The 12,205-nt window shown below is 43.3% G+C and overlaps 1 protein-coding gene across 1 annotated transcript in view; it reads right to left on the bottom strand.

Annotated features, from left to right (window-relative positions):
• Nucleotides 1-650: 650 nt before the first annotated feature.
• LOC129324599 (A-kinase anchor protein 12-like) overlaps nucleotides 651-12,205 on the bottom strand; it is an 83,196-nt gene continuing 71,641 nt past the window's right edge. The window contains exon 2 of the mRNA XM_054971933.1: nucleotides 651-857. Within this exon, the coding sequence (XP_054827908.1) occupies nucleotides 651-857 (207 nt within the window). The remainder of the gene's footprint in view (nucleotides 858-12,205) is intronic.

Below are 12,205 nucleotides of genomic sequence, written 5' to 3'. Positions count from 1 at the left end.
TTCTCTGTGGTGGCCCCTACCCTGTGGAACGGCCTGCCTGAGGAGGTCAGGAGAACCCCTATTCTCCTGGCTTTCCAGAAACGATGCTAAACCGAATTATTCAAAAAGGCTTTTTATTCAGATAGGAGGGATGTATTGTAGGGAGGGAGGTTGCAGATGCTTTGCTAATGAGTTATGGACCAAAGACTTCACCATTGTGTTGCCTTACATAATATTTGTTGTTTTAAATATGTGTTCCTATGAGCTATCTGTGCTTCATGTTGTCTAATAACAGCTCTAGAATTGCTTATGTTCTGTTTCAGCATTTCTTCAACTTGTATTGGATTCTTGCTGATGGTAGGTTTTTGTAAACTTGTGTTTGTTTACTCTATGGCACTGTTGATGGAAATGTCCTTGAAATTAACTGTACTAATCTCACACTGTGTAATCCGCCTTGAGTCTCAGTAAGAAAGGTGGACTATAAATGACATAAATAAATAAAAGTCATATTTGGAGTGAATGCTGAATGTGAGCACTGCCTCCCTATCATACAAACCAGTGATTAGTGCTAACAAAAATGACAGTGGCCATCATCTAGGTATTTTTTAGAGGGTGTGACACAAAAAAATAACTGCATCAAGGACTTTATTGATAAACTGAGGACCTGTAAATTATAGAACAAGGGCTATGGTCCCAATTTCAGACTTGCCTTTTCCACAGCTTGATGTAAGATCTCCTACCACTGTAGACGTCTCCTTACCATCTGCTACAACTTCTTCTGCCTGTTGTCCATTCAGTTCCTCTGGCTTAAGGTTGAGCTCCACTTGCTCTTCTGCAGTTCCATTAATAGTGGATATCTGTCCATTCTTCTGTAAAAGCTGCATTTGCCAGATTGAAAATACAAAAGAGGGAGAAACACTTATGTCAGTAGTGTCAGACTTAGCTAAAAGAAGCAGTACATTCCCTTTTCCTTCATGTTTAAGAAAATAATAATAAACACACATTTAAGAAAATGTATATGTTATCAAATTTAGGAAATATAAAAATAACACGTGTAGATATAATTAATATTTTAATAATAATTATATGTGAAGCAGCTGCAGGACCAGAAGTTTTTTTTTAAAGTGTGCAGCATTTGAAAATTGTAACTATAATTTTTTTTTTACATTTCTATGCCAACTCCCCCCCCCCCAATAAGGTCCCTAAGGCAGCAAATCAAGGTATTAAAATGCATTTAAAATATATATGTAAAACATTTAACAATACAGTAAAAACATATAGACATACAAACTCAACACAACCAGAGAGGAGGGTCTGTTCACTAATGAAACAAAAAAGTCTTCACCTGCTGGTAGAAAGTAATGAAAGACGGAGACAGATGAATTCCCTTGGCAAGGGAGTTCCAAAGTACTAAGTATTGCCACAACAACAGAGGGATTTATTTAAACTGAAATATCAAAGGTTGCTATTCCACTTGGTAATTTGGGGGGAAATTTTATAAGTGGTTGCAAATTATTTTCTATTCTTTGCTACTCAGTGCAAATATAAGTTGGCAACTTTTAAAAATGGGATAAAAATGTTTTTTCAAAACATTCCAGTTCCCCTGGAGAAAATGGGAGCTTTGGGGAGGGGATCCAATTGCATTATACCCTGCTGAGGTCCCTCCCTCCCCTTGCCAAACCATACCATCCTGATGCTCCACTGCCAAATCTATATGAATTTCCTAGCCTGGAGTTGGCAACCCTAACGTTACCATAGAGTGGCATGCTATCAAATGAAGAAACCATACAATAAAAAACCCCAACAATTTCTTTAACAATGCAATCAATTTTTAAATTATATGAAACCCTAGGTTGGATGTCTTTGGGTGCCATCTTAAGCTCTTTCTCCTTGAACAACTCCATACACTGATGTATCCTGAAGATATTATGCCGTATCTGGAGACAGACTAAGGCAAGTCAGCACATGACCAGTGCTAACATATTTTACTGCCAGTGTAGTAGAATAGGACAAATTAATGTGTGACATATCAGCAAGTATACACAGTAAAGACATCTCTGTGTGTTATCTATATGCCACCATGGACCTTGAGCTTGTTTGGAGGTTCTAGCAGGGGAGCACAGCCACCACACACACACACACACACACCCCGACTGAAGAACAGCACACTCCCTCCATCTGGGATGGCCACCCCCCTCCACCGAGCTCGCAGCCTCAGGAGGGACGCACATGGAGTGGCGAGGGAGGGAGGGGACACACGCCCAGCCAGCCAGACCAGCCGAACCAACCCCAGCGATCAATTGGGTGACAGATGTCGCAGCCAGATCACCCTCACATAGTCTGGTTTCTCTTCAGATCATATAAATCTTTCGCCTATATTTATTTATTTATATTTAATTTATTTTCCACCCTCCCCATATCAGCAGGCTCAAGGCGGATCACAACCAAGTTTAAAAACATATTTCATCATATATACAATTTAAAATCATAAAACATCCTAATACATAGATTAAAATACATGTAAACATATTCACACACATACACACACACACATATATATATGTGTATGGATGTATGTAAACACAGCAGCACATAATCCAGACAACCCCCCTATTTAGCCATCTCCAGAGTATTTTGCCAGGGATGTACGAGAGATGGAGGTGTCACTAGTAGGGAGGGCATATACTGTGCTCCCCCGGCTAGGGGGCACCATCCGGCATCAACCATAAGCCTGGCAGAACAGCTCCATCTTACAGGCCCAGTGAAATGCTAATAATCTCGCCGGGCCCTGGTCTCATTGGACAGAGCGTTCCACCAGGCTGGGGCCAGGACTGAAAAAGCCCTGGCCCTGGTTGATGCCAGGTGGGCCTCCCTAGGGCCAGGGATCTTTAATAGATGCTTATTGCTAGAGCGAAGAGTCCTCTGGGGTTCATATGGGGAGAGGCGGTCCCGCAGATATGCCGGTCTCAGTCCATATAGGGCTTTATAGGTTAGTACCAAAACCTTGAACCTGATTCGGTACTCCATATGCCACAATGAGTTAGAGATGGGCAGAATAGCTATGTCATAAAGTTAAAAAAATGAGAACAAATATTCAGAATATAACATTTACATTATTACTATAAAAATCATAATGAAGTAAACATTATAACAGCATATTTACATTTTTAAAAGAAAAGTCTTCCCATTAAAATCTTCTTTTCCAAGAATACACTCTTACATACTAACTTTGTGTGTCAATGCAATCTGTCCCACTGCATTAGTACTTCCAACTAACTAATTTTGGGTCATGAGTGAGAAACTCATCTGAACTAAGGACATGGAAAAAAGAATTATTATTTATGTTTATTTTCCCCTCCCCCATGTTGAGGGGGAGTTCATGCTACATCCACATCTTGTTTTATCCTCACAAAACCACTGAGATCAATTTGAGTAGTAAATAATAATTCGTCCCTAGCCAATCAATGAGCTTCACAAAAGGCACTAGAGATGAGAATCTGGATCTTACACACTCAAATCCAACATTGTATCAAAAACATATTCTTAATATCAGTCAATTTGGGAAAATTATATCCATTATGGAATCAAATAGAAATTATAAATGTCACAAGACACTACAGTAATGTAAGACAACTGGTTGTTCTAAAGCTTACCTCAAGTGATACAACTGTTTCTGTCAATGTTAGTAGAATACTAGGGCTATATATTTTTCTTCTGGCTCATACCTCCCAATAAAAGGTGATGAGGCACCATGTTAGCTTTACTATTTGTTTATTTATTTATGTATATATTTTTACACCATCTATCCACCACAATATAAACAGTGTGAAGTAACAAAGCCCACCATCTCCCCACAACTAAAATTGCTTGGCTTCAAGTGGTATTATTCATTCAATGATTAATGTAGAAAGGTTTGCCCTTTTCTTGGGGAACAAGGGGAATGAGGCTAGGTCTTCCTCAATTTCTAATCATCATAATTCTCAGCATTCCTTATGTCAAACCCAGGTCCATTCCAAGAATTCCACACAGCAGATCCAAATGCATTGGTGCTAATTTTAGTTCATTGTCTTAATCCTTTTAACATTGGTCTAACTTAAGGGTACTAAAGACAGATACAGCTGTCTGAACAACTGATTAAACTAAATCGTACACCAAAATATTTTCTCCATTGTTTACGCTTCTGCTTTGGTTTATTACTTAGTATTTGGCTGTACCATAATCTGTCACACTAAAAAAATCCTTAAGTGGTAAAGTAATAACCATTTCAGTGTAAATTATTTCTAATAATTTTTAGAGAGAATGGGAAAATATAGGAAGTTTCAATATATTATACTTCTTTTTGGAAACAATAAAAACCCAACAAAATATTGTATTTGTCCTTTTGGCATAACATTTGCCATAGAATCAGCTCTTTAGCCATAATTTTTGGCCTTCGACTGTAACCACTAGACTACGTTGTCCTTTGAGGAACCTCCACATGGGAATCAACAGTTCTACAATAGAACAGAACTACACCTCTGGAGGTTTTACTTCATCACCTTAGTGGTGAAACTACACCAGTTGGACTCTTGATTGAATTTATATGTATTTTTGTATGTCTTTATTGGATATTTATATATAATATTTATTAGGAATTATATATTAGCACTTTGGCACTTTGCACTCTGCAGAAAAAAAATAATAAAAATTTATAAATTTAATTTCCAGTGTACCTCCAAGGTTTTTCTCTTTGTAATTGGATAGAATCAAATCTGGCAAAGGCACTGAAACAGGAGACAAGATTTGTCTCATGAAATCAACTTTTTGAAATCTGGTCCACAGAACAGAACAACACTATTGATAAACCGAATATACTGAACCACAGATTGCAGCCATAGAGAAAAAAAATAGTGTTTCATACCTGTAACTGTTGTTCATCTAGGTCTTCCGTGCAGGCACACATGGGACTGCGCACAGGCAGGCCTGCCGACTTCGGAGATTTTTATAGCGCAGAACCACTAGGGGGCGTCCCCGCCTCCTAACGTGCATGCGCGGCTGTCTTTTCCCGCTGAAAAACAGCTCCTAAGAGGCGGGGCACCCCCGACGTACCCTCAGTCCTCTTTCGCCACTGACTACAAGGTAAGTACCAAGAGAATTAGCGGGAAAGGAGGGAGGGTATGTGTGCCTGCATGGAAGACCTAGATGAACAACAGTTACAGGTATGAAACACTGTTTTTCATCTGCGGTCTTCCTGTGCAGTCCCACATGGGAGATTACAAAGCTTAAATACCTGGGTGGTAGGCACAGATGTATCATCACAGGAAGATTGATTGTAGGACTGCTGTACCCACTATCGTTTCCTTCCTGTCTAGGACGTCCAGAGCGTAATGTCTGACAAACGTGTCTGCAGAAGCCCAAGTCGCAGCTTTACAGATGTCTTGTAGAGGGACACCTCTCAGGAGTGCTGCTGAGGATGCTTGAGACCTGGTGGAGTGAGCATGTATCTCCAAGGGACAAGTAAGTTAGCACATTTATAACTTAACAGAATAGCTTGCACTACCCAGCGAGCCAAAGTTTGAGGATTGGCTCCTAACCCCTTCTTTGGACCCGCAAAACAAACAAAAAGGTGGGAATCTTTCCGAAAGGGCTTCACCCTATCCAAATAAAAGAGGAGAGCCCTGCGAACATCCAGGGCATGAAGAGATCTCTCTGCCTCTGAAGAGTGATCCTTGAAAAACACAGGTAATGAAATTTCTTGTGATAGGTGGAATTTGGATACCACTTTGGGTAAAAACTCTATCTTTGTTCTCAGGACTACCTTATCAGGGTGAACACTCAAATAAGGAGGATCACATGAAAAAGCTGCCAACTCGCCCACCCTCCTGGCAGACGTGACAGCCACTAAAAACGCTACCTTCAACGAAAGTAAATTCAGAGGGCAAGTAGCTAAAGGTTCAAAGGGCTTGGAAAGCAGCTTGGTCAACACCAGCGGCAACGAACATTGAGGCACTAATACCCGCACTGGAGGAAACAAGTTGTTGAGCCCCTTCAGAAACAGTTTGGATGTGTAATGGGAAAACACAGTCTTTCGATCAACTGGGGGATCAAAGGCAGAAATCGCAGCCATATAAACTTTAACTGAAGAATTTGACAATCCAGATTGTTTAAGCCCCCACAAAAAATCCAGAACCTCGGAGAGGGAGGAGGCCAGAGGGTCAACCCCTCCGACCCTCATACCACTCAGTAAACTTGTTCCACTTCAGGGAGTACGACTGCCTAGTGGACAAACGACGTATGTTCTGGAGTACATACATTACTCCCTCAGAGAAACCCCGTCCTGAAGAATCAGCCACAGTTTGAATGTGTGTACTCTGTGATGAAGCACCCCCCAGAAAGACAGTAGATCCGGCTGATCCGGGAATTGGTGCATCCGGCTGTAGAGTCTCAGAAGCGCATGAAACCACGGTTGCTGTGGCCAGTAAGGAGTTATCAGAATGGCTGACGTTCTGTCCAGCTGGATCTTGGAGAGTACCCTGGCTAACAGGGGGAACAGGGGAAATATGTAAAGAAGGCGCCCGGACCAAGTTAACTGAAATGCGTCCCCAAGAGACTCGAGGCCGACGCCTCCTCTGGAGCAATAGCGGGCAGTCTTGCAGTTCTCCTCTGTGGCGAAAAGGTCTAAGTCTGAGGTTCCCCATTCTGAAAAGCCAGGACGTAAATACTTGTCGTGAAGAGACTATTCATGGGTGTCACCCCCAGTCTACTAAGGTGGTCAGCCATAACATTGTCAACACCTGGTATGTGGACCGCCACAAGCCATACAGAATGGTCAACAGCCCAATTCCAAATTCTCATCGTCTCTTCGCATAAGGCTAAAGACATAGTGCCCCCTTGTTTATTCAAATAAAACACTGTGGCGATGTTATCCGTAAGGATCTGGACCGTTTTATTCTGCACCATATCAGAAAACGAAATTAAGGTGTAGTAAACAGCACGTAACTCAAGGAGGTTGATATGTTCTTTACACTCTGACTCATCCCACATACCATGGGCATATGAACCCTGACAATGAGCACCCCACCCTAGGGTAGATGCATCCGTGGTGACTGAAAGGTCTGGCTGACTATAGCTGAAACCAATCCCCCCAAACAGGTTGGCATCTTGCAACCACCAGTCCAAAGATAGGAGAACCCTGCAAGGAATACTAAGTTTCTTCTGCTGGGAATCCCTGTCAGGGAAAAAGGTTCTAGAAAACCAAAGCTGTAGTGGTCTCATCTTGAGTCTTGCCAGGGACATCACAGCCGTGGTGGCGGCCATATAGCCCAAAAGAACCTGAATAAGTCTAGCTGGTTGGAACCTGCATCTCATAAATCTTTTAATAAGTGCTTTAATTTTATTAGCCCTATCTAAGGGCAAAAATCCCGCATCCTGAGAACCATCAATAATGGCTCCAATAAATTGGATAACCTTGGAGGGGATAAGCTTCGATTTCTTTCAACAGCCCTGAGTTCTAAGGAAGGCAATCGCCACCGCCATGCATTTGGTAAATACCCTAGGGGCGGTGGACAAACCAAACGGAAGAACACGGTACTGAAAAATCCGAGTACCATAGGTAAAACAAAGAAACTTCCTACGCTCAGGAAAAATTGAGATGTGGAAATACGCATCTTTAAGATCTAAAACCCCAAACCAAGAGGCAGAGGGTATCAGAGTCAGGACCATTTGTAGAGTGGTCATCTTAAACTTTCGGACCTTTACAGATTTATTCAATTCTCGGAGGTCCAGGATAGGGCGAAGTCCTCCATCCTTCTTGTCTACCACAAAAAGGTTCGAATAGAAGCCAAAGGGGGAAGAAGAAGGAGTCACCGCTTCAATAGCCCCTTTTAATAATAAGGCTGATAACTCTGAAACTACCCCCGGTTGAGGTGTTTGAAAGGAGAAAACAGAAAGCCGGAGACCAGGCCACTGAACAAACTCAATTTTATAACCAAACTGAACCAACCGTAACACCCAAACATCTGAAGTAATGCTACACCATTCAGAAAAGAAAAGAGACAGCCTGTCCCCAAAATAGGGGTCAGGTCACTGTAATTGTCAGAACTGTTTTTGGGAATGTCCCGATTCTTTAGGTTGGTGCTGGTTATTTCCCTGCCTATTCTTATTGCCCTGCCTCCTCCTCTGGAAGGTAGATTGTGGGCTCTGATATTGGCGATGAGGCTGGAATCCATACCCATAATAAGGGTGGTAGCGTTGTTGACAGCTTTTAGTATACGGTCTGTACTGAGTGCGACCAGGCTGATGTTGGTGCAAGACACCATAAGATTGAGCTGTCAACCTATCTTTACGTTTCTTTGAAAGATACTCATCTGTTCTATCGGAGAACAGGTTCTGTCCTTCGAAGGGGAGATCTTCCACCTTGGACCTTGTCTCCAGTGGTAAGGCAGTGGTCCTCAACCAAGTGAATCTGCGTAACACGAGAGCAGACAGGAGTGCCCTGGTAGAGGTGTCTGCCATATTCCTGCTTACAGTAATCTGGTGACGAGATAAGCGGACAGCCTCCTCTTGAATAACTCTAAGGAAGACTCTTTGATCCTCCGGTAACTGAGGCACAAATGTTGCCACCTTTGTCCATAACAACAGTTGATAGGCGGCCATCATCGCTGCATAGTTGGCAATTTTAATGCCAAATGCTGTTGATGTATACACCTTCCTGGCCAGAGAGACAATCTTCCTACTGTCCTTATCTGACGGGACCGACAAGGATCCTTGCTTGGGTGTCGCTTGCATGTCCTCCGTAACAAGGGAGGAAGGAGGTGGGTAAAGCAAAAGGAACGGACACTGTTCATCCTTGACTCTATACAAGTTTTCTATTTTCTTGTTTGTGACAGGAGTAGAGGCAGGTTTCAGGTTTAATCCTGAAAGGAGTTCCACAAAGCCTTCAATCATAGGGAAGACAATCGTCGGAGTCGATCCAGAATACATGTGTTTTAGGATCTTATCCTTCGACCGTGGTTCCGAAGAAGCCACCTCAATGTCTAGCGCCTTCGCCATTCTTTGAAGAAGTTCGTTGTAGGCGCGAAAATCCTCAGTCGGAGAAGCTTCCTCCGATGGACCAATCACTCCATCAGGCGAATCTGAAGGAGGGGAGTCATAAGGCCTTTCGTAGGAAGCATACGTGTCATAGTCGGTGTCTGAAAAACCCGGGGTCCGTCTAGATCCCCCTGGGGAGCTAGCACGCATAGAAGGTGAGTGAGAGCGTCTCTTGGTTCCATGGTCGGAACCATAGGATCCCTCCCTGTAATAACGATGTCTGGCCGAGTAAGGGCTGTATCTGCCAGCGCGGCGTGATTTTGAACGACCTCTGTCTGTGCGAGAGGAACGTGAAGACCATGAGTCGCGAGAAGGTGAACGAGGTACTCCCGATAGAGTCGGGGGCTTTTCAATCATAATCACATCTGATTCCCGGGATCTCTCGGATGCCGGGGTTCTCCTAGGGGAAGCTACGTCCCCCGACCCACGGTGACTCTTCGTAGGTGGATCGGATCCAGAAGCACCTTGCTGACTGTGCTGAGGGGTGATAACACTCTCAGGTACTTGTTTGTCTGATTTGGAAGATTGATGCTTCTTCTTTTTCTTCTTCTTTGCCAGACTCACCCGACAGATCCGAAGAGCGCTTCGGCTCCGAAGATTTTCGTGAAGTGCTGCGTCGGTCCGACTGCGATCCACTCCGAGGGGTTCTTGGCTCCGACGGGGCCACGGAACTCTCCCTCCTAGACCAATCACCCGACAAGGAGCCCGGTGGTTCCGAAGCAGGTCTCGACCCCGAGATCAGATCCGAAGAGATAGGAGCGGTCAGATCCGAGGAGCTCCGAACCAACGTGACCGGACTCGGCCGTCTCGGATCGGTATGTGCGGGAGAGCGGCGACTTTTCCGAAGATTTTGAGGCCGGAGTAGCAGGTGTTCTAGGCGCGGGGGATTTACCCGGTATAGGTGGGTCAGTTACCGCCATCGCGCGTCACCATAAATAAGCTTGAAGTCTCCTCAACCTTTCTGCCCTGGCCTTCGTAGTGAATGTGCGGCAGTACTTACATGCCTGTGGGTTGTGGGTTTCCCCCAGACAGTACAGGCATTCGGAATGACCATTCGATTTTGTCATTTTTCAATCACAAGAGGAACACCTCTTAAATAATGCTTTATCCGACATCTTCCAGATCATGATGAAACGCTTTCCGAAGAGCACAGCTAGTAAGAACCTCTCAAGTTGGCGGCAAAAGAGGAACTGAGGATACGTCGGGGGCGCCCAGCCTGTTAGGAGCCGTTTTTCGGCGGGAAAAGACAGCCGTGCATGCGCATTAGGAGGCGGGGATGCCCCCTAGTGGTTCTGAGCTATAAAAATCTCCGAAGTCGGCAGGCCTGCGCGTGCGCAGTCCCACGTGGGACTGCACAGGAAGACCGCGGATGAATGATAAAATATGAAATGGTCAGTTTGCAACCATTACTGTAACAAACCCCAGAATTGCTGTAAAATCAAATAATCCTTGCGCTCCACTCTTGTTTGTTGGGTAGAAAATTTAGAGTCTTGCTAGTACAGGTATACGGTAAAGATAGGCAAATGATCAAGAGGAACAGAGCAGGTCATGCAAGACTGAAGATTTTGCTTCTTATAGCTTTGAAAGAGACAGCCACCACCTGCAGATGATGCCTGGACAATCCAATTTCAAAATTCAGAGACATTCACTTTAAAAAATTATCCTAATCTGGTAAAAACAGAAGGAACTATATGATGTAACCTGACACTCACTATTTAGCTGCATGCTCAAAGCACCAGTAAGAAAATTGGTAGTGGCACCAATCATTTTTCTTTCAGTCTCTATCAAGAAGTCTCTACACTGCTCCCAGTTTTCTCTCTAAGGGTAGATGCATGCAGCCCCAGCTGCTGGACTGAGCTAGGAAGGGACATGTAAGACCCATATAATCACACAGTTCCTACTTGAGCTAGGAATGTGGTACAAGAGTCTGCTTACATGTGTGGTCCTTAGGTGGACTGGATAAGAGATAGTAACCCTTCTGGAAAGTGGAGCAGGAAAATAATCTTTCAAATATATTGAAATCATATATTGAAAAAATCTTTCTGGGTAAATTACAGTTACAACTGTTTAGGTGAGTGATGCACAAGGTGGAGAAAAGTGACAGCTGCACTGCAGATCTACTCCAAACTTACAGTAGTACAAATGACTGATCATCAATCTGGGTCCCATAACAAGGTGAACAGGGTTAACAGAGAGGGGATGTACCATTGGCCTCTATCCAAACTTCCAAATACTTGATTTTTTGTATAGTTTCCAAGAGTTTAAAATCTTCCCATATTATTAAATATAATTTGTACTCATTAAGCATTTAGGAAAGAGACATTTAAAATGAAGCACAGGGATTCTCCTGTGATTTGTAGGATGTATGTTTATTTTTCTAAGCTGACTTTCAGGGTCTGTCACCAGAACACAGTTGTTTAAATTTTTAAGTGTGTCATGGCTGGTATTTTTTATGTACTCAGAAGTACAGCATTGTTTCTGCCACCTCAGCTTTTTAGAACAGACAACCCCAAATATTTACAGTCTAGTAGGAAGCTGTGAGGCTAGCAGTTACTACAGTGGCTAAGGCAGGAAGAATTAGGTCAAACCCTGGTAAGGTTGAAATGCTGTACTGAGCAATCCAGAAGCAAAGAGCTCAAGGCTACTTTATCACCTGATCGCATCTTTCCCTGCAACCTGCAGTGATACATTGTTTGCAATTCATCTAATTTCTTCTAAATGAGGATTAAGTCACTTCCAAGAGACTACTGTTCTGCTCTCACTGAAAATTGCTTTGCCATAGTAAATCCACAACACAACCAATACTGCTCTAGATCCCCTATGGATATGGCGCAGTTACTGTCCCCACAAGTGTGATAGTGAAGTGAGAATGTCAAGTTCTGAAGAGTATCACCTGGATGGTGAGTGATAGTGACTGAGTGAACAAACTGTCAGAGTAGTGGAGGAAACACCTCATAAATTGGGCCATATATACACTGTATAACATTAGACTTCTTAAAAAGATCTCTCTCAAACCCATGAGGATAGTGAGGTGGGTAGCCATGTTGGTCTGCAGTAGAAAACAGGGCTGTACATACCTGTAACTATTGTTCATCGAGTTCTTTTGTGCAGTCACACATGGGACTGCACATGCAAGCAGGCCAGCTGCTCGGAAAAA

The sequence above is a fragment of the Eublepharis macularius genome, chromosome 1 (assembly GCF_028583425.1).
Source record: "Eublepharis macularius isolate TG4126 chromosome 1, MPM_Emac_v1.0, whole genome shotgun sequence".
NCBI lineage: Eukaryota > Metazoa > Chordata > Lepidosauria > Squamata > Eublepharidae > Eublepharis > Eublepharis macularius.
Note: the sequence above shows the minus strand (reverse complement) of the source record. Positions and strands in the feature narration are given on the sequence as shown.